Source organism: Tursiops truncatus, chromosome 3, assembly GCF_011762595.2.
Source record: "Tursiops truncatus isolate mTurTru1 chromosome 3, mTurTru1.mat.Y, whole genome shotgun sequence".
NCBI classification, from domain to species: Eukaryota; Metazoa; Chordata; class Mammalia; order Artiodactyla; family Delphinidae; genus Tursiops; species Tursiops truncatus.
The window spans coordinates 91243013-91264840 of record NC_047036.1 but is presented as its reverse complement, the minus strand read 5'-3'; the positions used below and the strand labels follow the sequence as shown (position 1 = coordinate 91264840).

Sequence of the window (21828 nt, the reverse complement as noted above, 5' to 3'; positions counted from 1 at the left end):
AATTTTAAATATAGAGAAAACGCAGAGCTAAACCAATATCTGGGTGACCTTTTTGTCATATTTTCTTTGAAATGCTTTTTTAGAAATATAACATACTTGAGCCACCGTTTGATTCCTGTCACTTAAAAAAGAAATTTCATGCAAATCAAAACTACAATGAGGTACCACCTCATGCCGGTCAGAATGGCCACCATTAAAAAGTCTACAAATAACAAATGCTGGAGAGGGTGTGGAGAAAAGGGAACCCTCCTATGCTGTCGGTGGGAATCTAATTTGGTATAGCCACTATGGAAAACAGTATGGAGGTTTCTCAAAAAATCAAAAATAGAATTACCATATGATCCAGCAGTCCCACTCCTGGGTATATATCCAGACAAAACTATAATTCAGGGCTTCCCTGGTGGCGCAGTGGTTGAGAGTCCGCCTGCCGATGTAGGGGACACGGGTTCGTGCCCCGGTCCGGGAAGATCCCACATGCCGCGGAGCGGCTGGGCCCGTGAGTCACGGCCGCTGAGCCTGCGCGTCCGGAGCCTGTGCTCCGCAACGGGAGAGGCCACAACAGTGAGAGGCCCACGTATCGCAAAAAAAAAAAAAAAAAAAAAAAAAAAACCCAAAAAACTGTAATTCAAAAAGACACATGCATCCCTATGTTCACAGCAGCACTGTTTACAATAGCCAAGACATGGAAACAACCTAAATGTCCATCAACAGATGAATGGATAAAGATATGGTATCTATATACAATGGAATATTATTCAGCCATAAAAAAGAACGAAACAATGCCAGTTGCAGCAACATGGATGCAACTAGAGATTATCATACTAAGTGAAGGAAGCCAGAAAGAGAAAGACAGATACCATATGATATCACTTGTATGTGGAATCTAAATTATGGCACGAATGAACCTATCTATGAAACAGAAACAGAAGCAGGGACATGGAGAACAGACTGGTGATTGCCAAGGGGGAGGAGACTGGGAGAGGGATGGAGTGGGAGTTTGGGATTAGCAGATGCAAACTGGTATATATAGAATGGATAAACAACAAGGCACTACTGTGTAGCACAGTAAACCATATTCAATATCCTGTGATAAACCATAATGGAGAAGAATATGAAAAGGAATGTATATATATGTATAACTGAGTCACTTTGCTGTAGAGCAGTAATTAACACAACACTGTAAATCAACTATACTTCAATAAAAAATTTAACAAAAATTTCAAAACTCTAAGGACAGTAGAAGCTAGAGTTCTTTAATTATTCTGCAGGCCCTGAAAGGATAATATGTTGGCATATTTTCCATTTAGCGGGACTGGTGTTCCCCAGTGGTTGTCAAAGAGCAGTCGAGGGGCTGACCACGGCAGCATCCCCTGGGAACTTGTTAGGAATGCATGTTCCCAGGCCCCACTACCTAGACTCACAGAGTCAGGAACTCGGGGGTGGGGGTGGGGGTGACCAGCCATCCGTTTTAATGCACTCTCCCACTGATTCTGAGGCACAGCCTGGTTTGAGAACAACTGGTCCACCCCACAGGATAACTGGGCATTTGCAAAGTAGCCTGTAAAGTAACGGCACCCCATCACAAATTCTCTAGGGAGAGCCACCGTGCTCTTGGGCTGACCTGGTGGGTACCAGTGATTCTGAGCAGGTCTCTGACATCAGGCAGACCTGAGTAAACATTCTTCCTCTGCCAATGCCTAGCATTATGGCCCAGAGTAAATCACCCAACCTTTCTGGGCTGTGACAAAGTGGGGATACTAACAGTTGCCGTGTCACCAGGCTATGGAAATGAGACAATGGGTCCTGAAGCCGGCAGCCCACACACAGCACTTGCTCTGGGCGGGGAGGAAGCACAGCTGTGCCAGTGGCCCCGAGACACCCAACATCAGGCTTAGGGCCTCCCTCCAGGGATGTCAGCCACCTAGCAGGTCCTGCAGAAAACCACCCATCTGCGGGGGAAGCAGAGCAGCAAGTGTTGACCGGACTTGCAAACCCCCAGAACTACCTGGGAGACACCAACATGGGGGGGCAGGGCAGAGGCTGCCAGGCTTTGGGGGGTCCTGGAACCCTCTAGGGCCTGGTGCCCGATCCCAGGCCAGGTGGGGAAGGCTTTTGTTTCACCATCCCTGCTGTGGGTATAGTTTTAAGAAAGGAAGAAAAAGAAAAAAGGACAAAAGATCTCCCTCCACTGATTTTACCCCTGTGGGAAGCTCAGAGCTGTAAAGTGCTTTTCCAGGGGAAAGTTTAATTTCAAGGTAAGCACCTAGACCCGCTGCCCCTCTCCAGCTTCCCTCTCTCCCTTCCAGGACACCAGCAGGGAACAGATCAGGCGAGGTTAATTACAATTCTGCTTTGTGCTCTTAATGGACCACCGCGGAATATGATTATGACAATGGTAAGAGGAGGGGAAGCCGCGGCCTTTTCTCCGGCCTCCTGCAGACAAAGGCGCTGTCGGTCTCCCGAGGGCCTGCCGCCGGCTGCCGACTGCCGGGCTGGGGTTAAGTCATCCATTAACTCTCCCGGCTCGGAATGCCGGGTGAGCTCAGTTGTCAAGGGGGAATAAATCACTTTCCCAGTGGGCCGAGTTACTCCTCCTCTCCAGGGTGAGAGGGATTGCGGGGAGGGCTGCAGAGGAAGCAAACCCCAGCTGGTCCCAGGATTCTGGGGCCGCACGTTTTTGCCTTCTCCCCCGGTTTTTCGAGGAGCTGGGCCAGGTTGTGTGGGTTTCTCCTTCCTTACCATGATGCTCTCTGCTTGAGCTCCCCTCGGCTGGCTCTGCTCTGCGTCCATTAGTCGCCAGCTGCCAGCTGATCTGTCTGCTCACCACACACGAGCGCACGCCGGCCAGCCTGGGGCAGCCCACCCTCCTGCCTGCCCTGTTCACAGTGGGACGCGGATACAGCAGTTTATTTAAGCAGCCGTCGATTTCAAATGTCCTCTCTTCTGTCCCTCTCCACCATGTCCCAGCCCTGTCCTGAAGACAACTCCCCATCCTGCTTTTAGAAGAAAAATCCTTTTTTTTTTTTTCAGCTTCCTCATCTTGTCTCGGCAGAAAGAGAAAAGAACATATTATTTCTTTTGCCTTGAAAACCAGAGGCGGATTTTTCCTGGAGTTTTTATCAATGTCTTACCTGGCCCCAGTCAGGATCTCATTTACACCAAGGAGGAGCTCACTTTCAGAAGGAAAGGGCCACTAGGGGGCCTTCTGTTGGCCGAGCATTTTGAATTTATTTGAAGGAGGGGGTCAGGCCAGTGACATTCGACCCCACTCCTCTAAGCAGAAGCTTGGGCCTTGTCAGCTGCCTGAATTTTGCAGTGTTGTACTGGGTATCCCCCCATGCCCCCTACCTCTTTTTTCTGACAATTCTTTGTCACATAGGACTAAAAGTACTCAACACAACCCAAACCTCTTAGGTCTGAACGCTCTCAAAGGATTATCAGAATTCTCAAGGAGAAGCGGTTTGGGGAGGAAAAATTATCTAAAAAAATACAGTTGACTCTTGAACACCATGAGCTTGAACTGTGCAGGTCATTTATACGTGGGTTTTTAAAAATACATACAGTACTATGTTTATGATGGGGGCCGGGGGAGTCCGTGGTGGGTCCTGGAACGAATCCCCGGTGGATACCCAGGGGATGACTACATGGGTAGGGGAAATCTTCTGCCAGATAACTGAAGTCCTCAAAAACTGCCTGGTTCCAGAAACTCAGCTGACAGTGGAAGGCAAAATGAGAGACACATTTAGGAGATGGATTCTTTATATGGTCTTTATGTGGTGCCGTTACGATGGGGTTGGGAACCAGGCATCTCTAAAACAAATATTAAACTGCTCCTGAGTTGGTTGCCAGTAACACACCAAGATAGACACCATCTAGACCTGACACCTACACTGCTGCTCACGATTTCTCTGACATTAAAAACATTAAACATTTTACAGTCCGCACTCCCTATCTAAGAATTCCGCATCTGCGGATTCAACCAACCGCGGGTGGAAAATCTTTGGAGGAAAAAAAAAAAAATCCAGAAAGTTCTAAAGAGCAAAACTTGAATTTGCTATGTGCAGGCAACTATTTACATAGCATTTACATTACATTAGGTATTTTAAGTAACCTATAGATGATTTAAAATATATGAGAGGATGTTTGTAGGTTCCAGTGCAAATATTACAATGTTTTATATAAGGGACACTTGAGCATCCTCAGATTTTGGTATCCCCACAGGAGTCCTAGAACCAATCGCCCAAGGATACTGAGGGGTGACTGTAAATGATTTTCATCACTAATAATTAAGAGGTACAGAGTAAAATATTAAGGGTATGTTTTTGCCTAGAGATTGGCCAAATTAAAAAAATGTATACTACCCAGTTTCAGCAAGGGTGTGGAGGAAGAGGTCCTCACACGCCGGCTGGATCATGTATGGAAGGGCTCTCTGACATTTGAAACAACAGTCATTTTTGAGTCAGCACATTCTGCTTCTGCTTCTGTGGGAATTGGTCCCACAGAAACTGCATGAGGGGGACAGGTATAAGGACAAGGATGGTGACTGCAGCAGTGTTTTAATAGTAAAAAGCTGGATACAAACATCCCAACAAGAGGAAGCTGTCTAAATACACGACGAACTGCCATCCAGTGGGAGACTGGGCACTACTGAAAAGAACGACACACGTGGAAAGATGCCTAAAAATACAATACTAAGGGGAAAAAGCAAGTTTCGAGAGAGTCCACCTAAGTAGGATCCTTATTGGGTTAAAATGAGATGGAGTCACATTTTTAAAGATGCCGTGTGTTGGTCTGCTGACGACACACCCTCCGCCTTCTTCTGGGACCTACCCCTTCTCTCTGCCCGCGTGGCTCCTGCAAGAACTGTCGTGGCCAGGGATGACTGACTGGGTAGGCACTTGAGCCCAAGTGGGCGAGATGTTCCTTCCCAGGATTTTCTTACTTGACACCAGAGAAACCAGTCAGCCTGGTATACTAAAGCAGGTGGTGTGCTGGTTTTCTGTCATCTGGGGAGCAGCCTGCAGCAGGGAAGAGGTGAAAGCCATGTGCGGAGGCCAGACTGGCCAGGTGTGGCCTGGCCCAGCTGTGCCCAGGTGGCCGGTTCTCCTCTGCCCGGGCTCACTGTAGCCCTCTGCCCAGGTACGCGGCTCCTCTGTGGGAGACCTGATATCCTTCCACCAAGACCCCCTTTTAAGCTATTTGAGTATGTTTCTGTCACTGGCAACCAAAGGTCTAGGTCATAAAAAATGGACTTCAATCTGTGAGGATACGCTCCAAACTGTGTGCAGTGTCCTTTCCAGGGAGGGTCCTAGCACGGGGAATTTTATGTCATGCTTGGATTTTAACTGTTCAGTTTATTTTTACAATGAGCATATAATTCTTTTGAGATCAGCAAGTTAGGTCTTAAAAAAAGAAAAGCAAAAGCATTTCAGGTCTCTATCTAGTTCCCATAGAACCTAAATGATAAGTGACGAGGACATTTTCGCAGGAGGCCTGAGCACCATGCTATGCTGTCATGTGGAGTACCGTGTCTGAGCTGGGCTTCAGAATTTACCAGCACTTCTCAGCATTAATCCCAAGGACTCTGGATGGACTCTCCTGGTACTTGGATGGGGAAAGCACCTCTGGTTTTCAGAGGGAAGTAAAGACGCCTATTACGACAGGCAGACCTAATCTGACTCTCGTGCCCGGAGGCTTGCTGGTGGTGGGGCACAGGCCTGTCCTAACCAGATGGCTGTTTCAGTCCCATTTACCCTTTCAATGGACGTGCTTCCACGGTCCTCAGCCTTTCTTTCCTTCTCAGTGAAACTTCATCTTAATCTTAAGGCTGACTTAGAGGGTGAGGGCTGGGAGCCCCACCACTCTCCATTCCAATTTGGGGATCACGCCCCAGTGTGAGTGGTCAGCCAGGTGGGACCCCGGTTCCCTGGATGTTCCCAGAGCTCACTGCAAGGCTGCAGTCACCAGTCTCACAGCCTCAACCCGATCCACACCTGATGGCAGGACAAAAGGGACTCCAGCCTCCATGAGGACAGACTTGCTGTGGCTTACTCTGTCTTGGCCCCTCGTCCTTTCGTAGATTTAGATCGATGACTGTGCTTCCACCCGGTGAGCTGAAACTGTGATGCTTGACCAAAAGGGTGGGCTTGACCGAGAATTCCTATTCCCACTTCCCATCCATTTAGTCCACTTGCCTCTCTGTCGTGATACACTGATAAAGCTATCCAGGCAACCCACATTACCTAGTTACTCTGCCCATTAAGATAATTACACTTTCTGATGCGGCCACGGCTGTATTTTTGCAAAAAAAAAAAAAAATGAAATGTTTCAAAACTGAAACAGCAGCATCCCTGGGCTCCAGACTGCAGAGTCAACTGATGGGCTGCCTGCCGTTTTTATTCTCCTTGCTGGTAACTGCCCCTCAGCTGCTCCCTTCTGAAACCATGACCTTGCTGTTACGGGGGCTGCCCTGTGCTGCCAGAAAGGCGTCTGGAGGCCTGGTACTCAGCATTCCCTTCCTGAGACCTGGAGGAACAGCGGGCTGACTCTCTGGTTAGAATTCTGCCAGCTGGCTACAGGGGGAGGGGAGGCGACTGATGAGCTACATAAAGCTTCCAACTCAGAAAGCCTCTTGTCTGTCTTTCTTCCATAATCTTGACATGTGGGAATGGCTGAGTGGAATGGCAAGAGTTACAAACAAAATTAATTATTATAATTATGAAAGCATCTGGTGGTCTGGGACTTTTTTTCTAAGCCACGCTGAACGTAAGCAGTCTGGCTGTATCAGGTCCCAAGAACGTGTGTTGCCACGTGAATGCCTGTAACCCCCTCTCTGAGCTGCTCTGATTTGGGTGGGAGTATGAAAGGGAACTTTTAAGGAGAATTGAGTAAAATCTGAGCTAAAGGTCTCTGTACTTTGATGCAAAGATCCATTGAAGACTGAATTTAGTTCAAGAGCCATTCTTCAGTGAGGTCATCCTTGCAAACTGAAACTATGTTCTGAGTTTATGTCAACCTACTGAAGTACATTACCTAAAATGAAGCTTCTCTAAGAAGCCTGTCTCAAAAATCAAGGCTCATCTATACATTAAAATATTTCTAAGAAATATTCACAATCAGGGTCTCCACTGAATAGCTGGTGAGAAAACATTCCCGCTCCTGACTGGCTCTAAATGTGTCTCTGATTTAGATTAAAACAAAATTATTTTGCAGGTGGGGAGGGATGAGCAAAAGATCTGTAACACACCCCTTATAAGCCACTGAAATGGTACACAATTCCTGTCAACCCAAGTCTTGTGTTCACTAATGCAACAGAACAGTATCATTGACAACATGAGAACTACATTTTTATGCTAAATGAAGGTGGAAATTATAGATTATACACATTGGGAAAAGTCATTAAGAAGAGCATCTGCTTTCTGTGTTTAAACAGAAGAATCTGGTTTTAAGAAAAAAATAAATTATCATCTGTGCTACCCTGAATAAGACAATTGTTGCTGCAGTCCAGAGGAAATAAGTCCCTTGTGTTTGTGGGCACCTGGCCAAGTACGTTACTGGGAATGTCCCCTTTCCTGAGGCACCAGGTCCAGGACAGTTAAATCTGCACTTAGGCAGATGGCTGGGTCCTACCAGTGGGAAAGACAGATGGGACCATTAAGTTTCTCTCAGATACCGAAAAAAACATCAGTATCTCTCCTTTTGCTCTTAAGATTGAATCCACCCTTACGTGGCTTTGGTCACTTGACCTGCAAGCAGACACTGTTTTTTTTTTTTTAAATCATGAGATCCAACCTGGCCTAGTGAAAAGAATAATATGCTTGGTACCAAAGTCCTGGGCTCGGGTTCTGATTTCCCTCTTATCTATCAGCCTTATTTAGGCAAGTCACTCTCTCTCACCTCTGAGCCTACCCTAGGTTTTCTCACCTATACAAATGGGGTAAGTTACCCTTCCTGTCTTTTGTGATTTGGTTATCACATGACAATCTCTAACAAAGTACTTTCTAGACAGAACTGGGATATAAAGGGAAGGCATTCTATTTGCAGCAACAGGGATGGACCTAGAGATTATCACACTAAGTGAAGTCAGACAGAGAAAGACAAATATATGATATCACTAATATGTGGAATCTAAAATATGATACAAATGAATTTATTTATGAAACAGAAATGGAATCATAGACATAGAAAACAAACTTATGCTTATCAAAGGGGAAAGGGGGCGGGCTGGGATAAATTAGGAGTTTGGGATTAGCATATACAAACTACTATATACAAAATAGATAAATGACAAGGTCCTCCTGTATAGCACAGGGAACTATATTCAGTATCTTGTAATAAACCATAATGGAAAAGAATCTGAAAAAAAATCCATATATATATATATATCCATATATATGTATCCATATATCCAAATACATATATCCATATATCTCTATATCTCTATGAATCACTGTGCTGTACACCAGCAACTAACACAACATTGTAAATCAACTATAATTTTACAGAAAGAAAGAAAAAGGGAAGGCATTCATGTTTTTAGGAGTTTTGGTGGCAAGAAATGAGAAGGTCATTAGAAAAAATTTCATTCTGACCCTCTACCCACATCCAATAGAATCCAATGGCTTCCGCAAATTATGCTTAGCAAGGTGTTCACTGCTTTCCTCCCCATCTTTTTTTTTTTTTTTTGCGGTATGCGGGCCTCTCACTGTTGTGGCCTCTCCCATTGCAGAGCACAGGCTCCGGATGCGCAGGCTCAGCGGCTATGGCTCACGGGCCCAGCCGCTCCACGGCATGTGGGATCCTCCCGGACCGGGGCACGAACCCGTGTCCCCTGCATCGGCAGGCGGACTCTCAACCACTGCGCCACCAGGGAAGCCCCTCCCCATCTTTTTCAAGTACCCACTTCAGTTTTCTAGATCCACAGATACTGAACTTGAACCCAGATTCATGACTAAGTGTCTGCCAAGCACACGCTATGCTTATGCATCACTCTACAAGGCAAAGAGGTGAGGGAAGGGAAGTCTGTTGCCTGAGGGGGCTTTACAAAGGACAGAGGCACAAGAGGAAGGAAGAGAATGGAGCATGGAAATAGGATGCGGTCTGGGCCTTGGGTGCTTAAGGACCATTTGCAGCACATGGGCCTTCTTCACCGCCCCAAATACTTCTTGAAAATCGAGGATTATAACGAAATGGAAGGTAGAACCAAAAGGGGGAAGTACACCGGACAGAAAGGTAGGTTTGGGTTCCACCTCCTTGAGCAAATCACCCCTTCTCTCTGGGAGGCATTTCCCACACTGGTGAAGTGAGAAGGCGCTTTCCAGCTTTCCCATTCTGATTCCCGGGAGCAGGCTGCAAGCTGGGGTCGGGGGGGCGGTTAGAATTCTGTCTTCCAGCAAGCCTCACAGTCCTTAAGAGCTGGGTCACTGCACGTCAAGCCTAGCGAGCGGACTACCCGTGGGCACGCATCCAGCTCGCGGCAGAAAGGCCGAGAATTACCTGGTGTGGCTGTTAGAAGACAGGCTCTCCCAAGGCTGCACGCTGCAACCGGCCACAGCAAAGGCTCCCCCGCAGCTGCCGTCCAGCTTCATGAGCAGGGCCTTGGCAGCGTTCTCGGCTGTCTTCCGGCAGTCGTGAGCTCGCTTGAGCATCTGAGTGATGTTTTCATCCCCTGACGGGTCTCCTGCATGGCAGAGAAGCCAATGGGTTAATCAGCGCTGGTCCAGAGGAGTGAGTCTGGACAATCAGTAGCCAGTTACTCGGTGGGGGTGGGGGGGGGGGTGGGGGGGGTGGCGCAGTAGAGAGGAGTCCAGCGGTGAATGCCAGTGAAGAGACGCGCGTCCTGGGCCTGGCTCTTCACCGAGAAACTGCACCGAGGAAGGCATCTTCTCTGCTCTGGCCTCCACGGTCCTCCCTGACAAATGAGGGGCTGGCCAGTAGGAGCTCTGTGGTCTGTTTCCAGCTCTAACCTATGATTTTCTAATTCCCCAGGCTCCTCGCTGCTCCCCGCGTCCAGCCCCAAGTCTCCTGTGTGGCCCTTCTCCCCTGCGCTGGTTGGTACTTCCCTGTGAATGAGGCCAGGGAGAAACTGAGGCCAAACCTTACGACCTCTCCACAAGTCTGCAGCTTTGCTGAGAGCTTCGTGTAGGCACGAGACACAAAACTAATGGTTAAAACGAGACCTTGAGACTGGTTCTGACTGTCCTCTATGGACGCTATCCCTGACCTTTCTCTCTGATCTAGGCCATGGCCAGGGGCGAGCTCCCCTGCCTCCAGAGGCCAGGAAACTGGGCTGGAGCAAGACGTCAGGGTCGTGGCCACCACCACAGAGCCAGACAGGGAATTCCCTGCCCAAGACAGTCACTTTCTTGTTGTGTTTTCAAAAACCATGCCGGCCAAATAAGTCATTGTTTGTTACCTCTGTATCCCAGGCCCATGATCTTCCAAGTGTGTATATATGAAAGCTTATGCCAAAGCCTAAGATACAGAACTGGCAAATGTGGAACTGGCTGAAGTGGGCAGGGGTGGGGGGCATACACTCAGCTTCTCCACCCTCCACGCCCACCACTGAGGCCTAGAGAAACTCCTCCAGCTTCCCAGGCCCAGTTCAAAAAGCACTGGTCTAAATCATCTAGAATGAACACCTGTGCAGTCAACAAGAAACAAAGAAAAAACCCAGAATAACTGACACTGTGGGTAAATGTTACAACTAGTACTTGCTTGCCTGTGCAACTACATAGCACGTTAGGGCAGGCTGACAGGTCAGCAGCCGTTGTCAGCAGAATGGAAAGAGTGAGATTTAATAGGGAGCTGCTAAAAAGTCAATCAACGCTCTGCTTTACAGAGGAGGGGGAGGAAACGTGGGTGTCCGTGTCCCGCAGACTAAGATTCCCTGGACCTCCCTCTGGTCACTTCTCTGACAACTTTCATACTTTTTTCTCCTTCCACAAATAAGATATTTTACGTATGTCGCACCGACTGCTCTCTGAATTCTGAAGAGGCGTGTTACTGACTGCCCCATTTTATAAACAGACCCATGAGCTACCCAGGATTATGTTAATACAAGGCATTTTATTATTGATTTTAAATACTTAAAATGCAGATTTATTTAAGTCCTTTCAGCTCCTACCAAGTAACTGTGCTGAGTAGGTACAAGCCTCATAAAAGGTACCTTTCAAGGATGGAACAGTTTAAGACATTCCTCTGATACAAACTGGAAATAAGATGATTGATTTTTTCCTTTAATTGATCATTTTCCTTAATACTTACATTAAAAAAAACCAAAAAAAACCTGACAGCAGGCCAAGATCATTTTAGAATCTGTTTAAGAGGAGGAATAAAGTTTTATGGTTTGGTTAAAAGACTCTGAAAAATGAGGTTCCTAATGGAAATGCTGGCAGAGTTTCTACTTCTGGGCTGGGATGGTAATCCTATTAAAAAAAAAAAAAAAAACCCAGAAATCCCAGAGAGGGGGGTGGAGGATGGTCACCCGTACAAATGGAGGCCTGCTTCCTCGCTGGGTGACTTGGATATGAAGCAGGAAATTAATACCCAGGATACTTCATTCCCTTCAGACTTGCTTCAGATTCCTGTCCATGTCAAAACTGAAGGAGGAAAAATAGGTGAATGTTCAGTGCAAAAGCTAGAGCCCAGGCAGGGAGCAAGGAGCTGGCAAGGAGGAGAGGGATGCATTCTGGAGGTACCCCGACGGCGACCTTCTCTGCAAGGTGTGTCCTGGAAGGACTAGCTCTACCGTGGGCTCCCAGCCCGCAAGGGAAAGCCAGTCCGTGACAGGTGGCCTGGTCCCCAGCCTGCCCACGCCACCCACCTTTGACTCTGGAGTGGTCCGGTCAGTTTTTTGTTCACCTGCCATGCCTTCTCGGGAGAAGCTGCTGTTATCAGGTGTAGGCTGAGGGAGTCTGCAGGCCTCAGCATCAGAGATGGCAACCTCTGTCCCTGAAGCTGTCTTTCCTCCCGAACACTATTTCCACTGCCACTGTCCGCATGTCATCTCAATGCCCAGAGCCATAGTCACTGGTGAAGTTTTGGCAAACGATGGTAACTAGGATGCCACACTCGTGTCTTTTTCAGTTCATAGCCCTTCTAGTTACTCAACAGTGAGGGTCAGCAGGGGGAAGCGGTGTGGATCTGGAGGGAGGAATCACGCCAACAGGACGCGTGATCCCTGGGGTGAGGGAGAGGCAGGGCTTCGAGGTGGGCTGGCAACACCTCTGCTCCCCCACAGGGGCAGGCCGGGGCTCCCGGGGCTCCCAGGGCTCGCATTCGGTGAGGCTGACAAGAGCAAGGTATGAAACATTCCTCTGCATTCCCACGACACCTGGAGACCAGGTAGGGGGAACCCACGCTTCCAACCTACTCAAAGGAACAAACCTGGAGAAAAAGCACAGCCAACAAAAGCAGCCCCAAGAGGCAAAGGCCTTGTGGGCAGCAAAGGGACCCTCAACGACCAGCATCAGAGAGAGGCTGCGGGAAAGCTGGTCCCTTTCATCGTGAACCTGGGCCTCCCACTCCATCTGGTTCTACTGCCAGCCGGGGAGAGTACGTTTCCTGAGAGGGTTTGTTTGTTTTAACTTGTCTGTAATGCTGTTTCCACTCCAGTTCTTGCTGCATTCAACATAAACAATTTACTCACTCAGTCATGAGGAAAAAATGAAAAACACACTTGACAAGGGAATTTCATGTTGTCGGGAGGCGTGCCAATGCCAACAGCCGAGATGGGGGCAGGAGAGCAAGAGAGGCGGCGGGGGGGGGGTGAGGAGGAAGGAAGGGGACGGAGGGACTCCGGCCACACTTACCGGGAGATGACCCCACACCAGCCGCGCGGAACTGCCCCAGGATGAGGCTCTGCTCGCTCTCGGCCAGCGCCAGGAGGAGTTCATAGGCTTCGATGCACTGCTCACTGAAACAGAAGCACACGGCATCCTCAACTCAGCCAGAGGATGGCGAGCCTCTCCAATGCAGCGCCGTGCCCGGGGTGGGAAGCAGCTCGGGACCTGGCTCTCAGCCTCGCCGTCCATGTCAGCAAGGAAATACCCAGGGATACTCCTGGCCAGAGCCAGGGTCTTGCTCTGTTACGTGGCCCCCTCCCCTGCCCCTGTTTTTTTAAACTTTAAACTAGGATCTAGAAAAATACAAGAGAAGCCATAAAGATGAGGGAGGCAAGTCTGCTAGCCCTTTGATGATCAGCTCGAAGGGAAAGGTAATAGGTTCCTGACAGCCAGCCTCCCGAGATGCTCTCCAATCGCCCTGATCTCTACACACTGCTATCCACAGCCTTTGCATAACCCCCTTCCACGTTGTTGCAGGGTTGGTCTGTGTGACTAAGGCAGAAGTCATGGGATGTCATGTCTGAGGTTAGGTTATTAAAAAACACGGTGATTTCCATCCTGGTCTCTCTCTCTCCTCCCTTCACTTTCCCTCTTGGATCATCCTCTTTAGAGGAGGCCAGCTGCCATGCCTTGAAGACACTCGAGCAGCCCTATGGAGAGGCCCATGTGGTTAGGAACTAAGGCGCCCAGCCAACAGCCAGGGATGGACTGAGGACCCTACCCAAAGCTTCTTTGAAGCAGATCTGCCAGCCCCAGTTAAGGTTTCAGCTGATGCAGCTCTGGCTGAGAGCTTGACCAGAACCTCGTAACAGACCCTGAGCCAGAACTACCTAGACAAGTCATTCCCAGATTCCCGACCCTAGAAACTGTGATGTAATAAACAGTCATACAATAATAGGTAATTCATACAGCACCCTAGAAAGGGGACTATTTTGACCCAGACCCACCTATTCAATAGAATGGCCACTAGCCACATGTGGATATTTAAATTAAAAAGAATTTAAGGTAAATAAAATGAAAAATTCAGCTCCTCCGTTGCAATAGCCACATTTCATATGTGTAACAGCCATGTGCGGCTAGCAGTTACCATACTGGATAGCACAGAGAACAGTTCCATCAACACAGAAAGTTCTATTAGACGTCTGTACAACTGTTTCATGAAACACTCACAAAACCTCTGACAAGAGTTTGAGAATGGATTTCTAAGAGGAAGAACATTAGTCTCTCTTTGGGTACACCAGGTAGAGAGAGGATCAAAGAGCGACCTCTTGAGAGCCACTGCTGCCTGTGACCCCACAGGGACCCACGTCTGTACTGGATGGAGCGTGTGCCTAATGCCTCAGTCATCCTGGCCAGATGCCTGCAGTAGTGAAATTCACCCCCCCAAGCAAAGAACTGATTAGCTTCTCCAAGCTGAGCAGGGGAAATGTTGCTTTACACAACACTTATTAGCCAACAGACTGTTTTTTATTGTCTTTACTTTCAAGTTCCTTTACTAAGAGATAAGGAAGAGGGTCCAATGACTGCCTCTGGGTACTGGCAGCTCCTCCTCTCAAGGGCAGTTAGTTGGTCTTTCAAGTTAGAGACGCTGGGACATTGTTTCTTCTGTACGGATGAAAGGCAGACTGCCGGTGCAGAAAGGCCTGTTTCGAGAGCTGTCATAGACGATTATCTGTTTGCTTTGCTGTGTCTGTCAACTAGTAGGATTGCTTTCTTGCTTTGGTCTCCTGTATTTAGGTTTGATATTGTTTTCTGAAGAAGCAATGTTTCTGAAAACAATACTGACCTTTGTAAAGGATGCCAAGAGTAAGATACAATGGCTACTCTGGGACTTCGGTAAATATGCCTAAGTGGCGACACGAGTGAATCTATGAAAACAATAAAGCATCGTTTCGTAGCTTTTCCCAAGCAGTAATTTAAAAATAGATAAATTCCAAAGCCAATGAAGCTGAAAAAAAGAGTGGTACATTCATATACCACTTGCTCATCAATGAATGAATCATATTCATTTCAACGGGTTTGTTTTTATGGGAAAAAACTGGCAGCACGCCTGAGGAGCCATGAAAATATTCATACCCTTTGACCTGTAATTCCTGCTTCGGGGATTTTATCTTGAGGAAAATACTCACAAGAATGAAGGCTTTTGTTTTAAATTATTCACCATCGAATTATTTTCAATATCAAGAGTCTGCAAAAGTCTAAATGTCTTTTAGAGAAATGAGTAATAACACCATATGAACTTGATGTAGGGGATACAGCCAGTCAAAATAAATGGACTTTTAAGCAACATTACAAAACTGTAACAACCTGAAGGAAGAGAGTGCCCCAGATTTACAACAATGTAAAATATATATGAATATGAATAAAGACTGGGAAAAAAAGATTAGAAAGAACAAGACTTGAACATGTAACACAAAACTTGATGTTCTGAGGGATACTACTCGAATGAAATAATATTTAAGTTGACCATGCGAACAGAAACATACCCGTTTACTAATACCACACTCATTACCCTTATTTTCTTAATTGCTGCCACCAGGGTGCTAATTGATTTTCAATATATAGCACACTAGTATTTGCTGGTTATGTTGTCTACTTTCACGCAGAAGCTTGCTATGCATGTATTTCTAAATTAAAGTGGCTACTCGCCTGCCCCGCCCCACTTCCTACCTGTACTGCAGGGCCAGCCTCAGCGCGGTGGCATTGGATTCGTATTTCCCCACCAGCATGCTCATTCTCTCAGCATTGCTTTTGCATTCTTCCAGGGTTATGGTCAGAAGGTCATTTTGGGATTTGAGGTGTTCGATACGGCTACAAAGGAAGGAAAATCACGTTCACAATTTTACACCAGGACTACAATGAATATGCCAAGATTTTAGCCATTGACTCTAGATTCCGGCCAAAATGCACATTGGATGTGAGCTCGTCAGATGTTTTAGTAAATGCAGCTGATGAGAAGTAATGAAGGAAGAAGCTCAAAGCTGAAGAATCACTAAATTCTGTGTGGATGAGAAATAAAAAATAAACTCCTGGTTCTTTCCTAGCCAGCCACAGATGAGCCATTTGCTAGGTACTGCACTAGGCTCTGTAGATACACCAAGGAAAGGAACCAACCACGTGACCTCAGGCCCTCATGAGAGTTACAACTGGTATGCTTCGATGAACCACCGTCCACAGGGACAAATGAAATCACAGTAATAGCTACCATTTGTTGAGCCCTTGATCAGTAACTCTCCCAACAGCCCTCTGAACTAAGTATTATTATCCTCATTTCTCAGAGGCAGCACGGAAAGGGTAATTAATCCTTGGGATTTGAACCAGGCAGCTTGACCCCAGATCCTTGACTCAGAACACTCACTATGGGGCAGGAGCAAAAGATGAATCAGTGAATGAACAAGAAACTGCACTTAAGGGGCCTTTGAATGGGAACTGTGGATCGTGTCCAAAGCTCCTTCCAGCTTGGACAGACCCCTAACTGCTAACTACTGGTAGGATAAGTGGTGGGAACTTTAAGTTTTATAGGAATCAGAACTGTACGTTCAGGGCAAAAGTTCATGGCAAAGTCAGAAAGCAAATCAGAAAAAGGTAAGCCTTCAGCCTCTCCATTTTCTGTCCCACGACACGGATGACCTGAATGCAATGATTCATTTCCCATGGGACATGCCCATCTGTAGCACTCTGACCACCAAGTCTTAAAGAGACACAGGGTTTCACACACACAAAATGTTAAGGGGCTTGCAAGTCATTTGCCTTGAGGATAAATCTTAGGGGCACATATCTTAGAGCAGATTATGGAGACACTCGCCCATGCAGGACATGTCCCGTGAGTGTACAGCTAAGACCGCTGTGTGGCTCTGGCAACAACAAGGTCAGTTCAACATAAGGTGTTACAAGGACACAGTTTTCTGTCCTTGTTCACATTCAGATTTCTTCAAACAGTCCCCACTCTCTCGTTTACTTCTCAACTTGCTCCAGTTACATTCAGTCCCTACGGATTAGATGAAACTGTTTACTCAGCTCACAGACCTCCGTGTGGTCAATTCTATCTTACAGGCCTTCTCAGGCAGTACCCCTGTAATCGGGTATGGCTTCCTTCTTGAAACGTTCTCCTTTACTTGGGTCATGAGAGGTGTCTACTGGTTTTCTTCCTAGCCGAAAGGTCATCTCTTCTGTCTCCTTTGCCGACTCCTATCTTCTCTATAAAATCTGTGAGGGTCGATGTTCCCTCAGGACTCCATCCTGGGCCCCTTCTTCTATCAACACTCTCCCCCTGGGGTGATTTCATCCAGTGCCACAACTTTAACAGGCACTTATATTCCCATGGCTCCCAGATTTCTTCAGTCCAGACCTCTCTCCTGAATGCCAGTCTCACATATCCGGGGTTTCACATGGACACCTCCAATTTAACATTCCCAAAGGGGACTCTCGATTTTCCTCAAACCTTATCTTCCTCCATCTTCTCCATCTCAGTAAATGCCACCACCGTGTACCCAACACCACCAGTAAGACACCTGAGACTCTCCTTTGAGACCATCCCTTTTTCTTACATCTGTGGGTTTTTACCACCAAACATATACTGACCCCTTCACATCACCACCACCTGGGCCACGCTGGTCCACTGCTCAGCTTCCACTCCTGCCCACCTCCTTCCATTCTTCACACCTGAGTGAACTTTCAAAATTTAAATCAGATCTGTTCTTCTCCTACGTAAAACCCTTTAACAACTTCCAATGACACTTAAAGAGTAAACTTTGTCCATGGCCTCAAAATCTGTATCTCACACAGCCCTGCCTATTCTGCCACCTTATCTCATGGAACTCCTCCTTTCACTCATTCTATTTCAGTTCCATGGGCATTTGGGCAATTCTAACTTCATGCCAACCACTTCCCAGCCTTGAACTTGGTAAGCTGGCCCGTAAGTCTCCTCCTAGTTTGTCATATGGCTGTTCCTTTTTCCCCTGGAAATCTCAGTTGACATGTCCCCCCTTCAGAGATGCCTTCCCTGGCTGCCTACTAAAATCAAGCCTTCCTGTTATTCTGTCACAGTGTCCTATTTATGGGGAGCTTTCTTACGCTCTTATTTATTTGTCTGCTTTTTGTCTAGCTCCCCTAACAGGATATAGCTCCATGAAAGCAGGGATCTTGTCTGTTTTACTTTCTTTGGCATCCAAATAGTCCAGCATATAGTAAGTGCTTAACACGGATTTGTTAAATGAGAAAACACACTTTTGAGTAGACGTGACACCCACCCCTGCCCCCACCCCCACAAATACAAGTTAAAGGCTGTAATATTTTTGAAGGGTAATAGGACTCCAACTCTGAGATAGGTAGTTAAATAACAGACACCAGAACATACTGGTAGATTATTTACAAGAATTCCCTTGTTCTAGCAGCAGCTGTGATAATATAGAGAACAACGGAGGTGAGGTAGGGGGGCAGGGGTCGATCAGCTGGGCTATTTAACAGCTCTGGACTTGAGGCAAGTCATTCAAAGTCAAAGCCTTTGTCTTCTCATTTGCGAAATGGGACTATTCTGCCCTCCCAAGTTGAGGGTTAAGAGGCTGTCAGTGGGGGAGCCTTTTGTAAGCTGTTAAACTCCATGATAACGTGAGCTACAAGCACTAAATAGTTCCCCCTTCTTTGGTCTCTCCTAGGTGCATATAATTGAAGAGAAAGGAACCTCCCCTCAAATTCAACGACAAAGCAGGCTTGTTAAATCCCAGGATCTGTAGAGAGGAGATCCTCATTACATAGAGGGCCCCTGAAGGCATCTGACTTCATTAAACTGCAAAGGGCATATCTGATCCAATTTTTAAGCACTCCTCTGCCTGTGATACCGAGAGGGCTGCTTCTTCACTGCTACAAGGCAATCATCAGGATTGTCACTCTTAAGTATTTTGGATTTAATAAGGAAACCATTTAATTTCAAGATTTAAAATGACCTAGATAGCCATATTTCCTTGGTTCTCAAGTGCTATATTAAACAGCTTCAAATCAGGGAGGACTAAAAGGATAATTCAATTTATTCAGGTTTGCCATACACCAGGGGAATGGCATCCACATTTCTTACTGGTTAGCTCGTAAACCTTTCCAATTCTGACTGTGCTCTCCCACTGAAGATTGCTAGGTCAGGGCAGCCACAGCACACTTGGATGCCATCACTAGTCCATTCTGCCACCGCGGAGCCAATTTCTGAGTAGTTGCCGTGGCTTGCCCCTGGTCCTTCTCTTTTGCTTTTTTAGCAGCTCTCTTTCATTGCTGGGACAACACACAAGCCAGTCTTTGCCAAGAGGCAGGGGGACAAACTCAAACCACCTCTGGCATAAGACTTAGGAAGAACCCATAAAACTGGATACACACAGTGGAATTATTCTAAGCAGGATAGTTAGAACTACTTAGATAATCAGAACTAGGTAGGATAGGATGTAGGGATGGGGGGATGTGCACATTTGCAAAAAGCATAAATAAAATTAGGCAACCCTCAGTTCGAGCAGGGAGGATTAGACCAGCATGCCTGCTCCATCGCAGGAGCCCCTTCATCAGACTGCTTCTGCTGGCTCCAGGCACCCCTGGGTGCTGAGTCCACATCCCAGAGCTGCTCTCTGTGGTTCTCAGCAGCTCAGGCTGCAAGCTTGGGAGCCATCTTGCCATCCTGACCTACTTGTCATTCCTTATGGACTGCTCCCGGGACATGCTCCTTAATTTGCTAGGGCCACTGCAAAATGAAAAGGCGGGGCCCCTACTTCATAAATTATTAAGAATTTAAAACAGTGACAGCAGAGCAGTAAAGCAAGCGTGGGGTGCTTTTAAGCACGAGGCCCTGTGCATTTGATGACAGGTCACACAATGCCCATGAAGCCAGCCCTCCTGTGATGAACAGGATGGTGGAAACTCCCCACCCACCAGCCTGACAGCATCACTCTATGTCACAACACATAAGCCAACCTGAGTTGATCTTTGGGAAGGGAAAGGAGTTGCCCCCAGTGCCACCATCCAAATACGCAGAATTTCTCCTTACCTATTCAACCGTTCTGTTTCCACCTCAAACTCCCTAATTTTGCTTTCCGAGATGGCAGATCCATGGGAGTAGAGTGTCTGGAAGATCTCTTGGATGTTGGAGCAGTCCTGAAGAGAGTGGGCCAGGTGCTCCGCCACACTGCTGGATACCTGTACAGATGAGCATTAATCCCCCTCTGGACAGCGTCACTTCAGGGACGCTGGTCCCCAGGCATGCTTTGCACGCAAAACAATTTAAAGCCGATGTTCGTTGAGAAACAGGCACCAGGAGATAGCTACCCTGATCTTCCTCCGTTTGTGTAATATCATCCTAGTATAAAAAGCTAACTACTGTGAAACAGTACATAAAACAGTGTCAAAATGCAAGCGGCATCTTCTAAGCTACATCCTGGGCAGCAGGCATGTGGGATCATGACTGTTTAGAGACCTAAAATTTTGGATATTAAACAGAGGCTGAACATCCTTCTCCCTTCCGAAACCCCCTGCCACTCCCAGACTTGTCTCCGGCTGTTGTAGTTAAGGGGAGCGTCCACTCCTTTATGTTCATAATTTGGCTTTGGCATGGAATCTGGGTGCATGCAATTTCTGCCCAGCACAAAACTCTAAACTAGGGCCTTAAGAGTGCTGTTCAGGTTTTCCCCACCCCTGAGGACCAAATAAGCTGGATTTCCCAGCCTTACCCCAGAATTCTAAAGGACATCCCCAGGGAACTGAAATTCCCTTTTCACCATTTATCAGCTTACAGCCCCACAGGGTTCAGGGCTCTACAAATGAAAGCTCTAGTACTGAGCTGGAAGGTTCTGGTCTGTCACATCATTGGCCACACTTCAAAGGCAGCAATCCTCCTCACTGGAGAGCACCTTCCCTTTCAAGAGGGATGCGCGAACGGTAAAGTTCTCTTAGAGCTTCCTGACTCACTCCATCTCTGGGGAAGCAGGGTGATCTAAAGCAGATACTTCAAGACTTTCATCTACATTGCCAGTAACCAGACCTAAATCATTTCTTTCTGAATGGTTTCAGCTAGAGAAAAAAAAAATCTCCCTTAAAGTTGAAGAGGTGATTCACCACATGCAAACCACTATACATTTTCATTGGCTCCTTTGGAAGGAAATCAGGTATGATTTCTTATTATAACTAACCGGTTTACTGGGGGTGAACTTTGGAAGTTCTTCTATCACGGATAAACCACTGTGTAGCTTTACTGGGTACTTTGTTGCCTTGCTTCTCATGAACACTCACCCCTATGCTGCTGATTTCTGAGCCCAGGACCGGCCGATCAGACGATGAAGATTCGGACCTGGTCTTTGATAGCTTCACTCTCTCAGCAATCTTAAAAAACAAAACAAAGCATTTTCAAAACACAACATGTAACTCCCCATATACACTGTTGAGACTCTGTTTATACGGGGCTACTCTTTAACTGCGGCAACTCAACGGATTCATCAAGTCTTAGAAACGACTCATTTGTCCAGTTTTTCCGCTTAACTCACGGTTTTTCAACCTTAGCACTTTTGACATTTTGGGTTGGATATTCTTTGCTGTAGGGACTGTTCTGTGCATTGTGGGGTGTTCAGCAGCATCTGTGGCTTCTGGCCATAAGATGCCAGTAGCACTCCAGCTATGACCATCAAAAAGGTGTCCAGACATGGCCAAATATCCCCTGGGGGACAAAAATCACTTCTGGTTGAGAAACACTGGTTTGACTTGACTTAATAAACTTGATGGTTGAGAACCAACCTTCCTGTGGAGACTGGTAGGGCTACCGGGGAGAGGACGTGTATCATTCGAACAGTCTCTCTGGGGCAGACTCAACTTAGGAGTGGGGCGGGGGGGGGGGGGGGGGGCTGTGGCTGAGAAAGGAGGGGCTACTTCTCACAGCTGCCAGGGCCTGCCCATCACAATCTATTTTTCTGCCGGCAGGGCTGTCAGTCCCGTGAGCAGGGAGATCATTGGTTCATTACTCAGG

At 47.1% G+C, this 21828-nt stretch overlaps 1 protein-coding gene across 6 annotated transcripts in view; it reads right to left on the bottom strand.

The window, feature by feature from the left end:
- Positions 1 to 21828, bottom strand: part of MCC (MCC regulator of WNT signaling pathway) — a 426733-nt gene that overhangs the window by 30943 nt on the left and 373962 nt on the right. For all 6 annotated transcript variants that reach the window (XM_019940817.3, XM_019940818.3, XM_073802387.1 and 3 more), the window contains 5 exons: positions 21102 to 21191; positions 19864 to 20012; positions 15516 to 15656; positions 12813 to 12916; positions 9496 to 9679 (listed from right to left, as the gene is read on the bottom strand). In XM_019940817.3, the coding sequence (XP_019796376.3) occupies positions 9496 to 9679; positions 12813 to 12916; positions 15516 to 15656; positions 19864 to 20012; positions 21102 to 21191 (668 nt within the window). The remainder of the gene's footprint in view (positions 1 to 9495; positions 9680 to 12812; positions 12917 to 15515; positions 15657 to 19863; positions 20013 to 21101; positions 21192 to 21828) is intronic.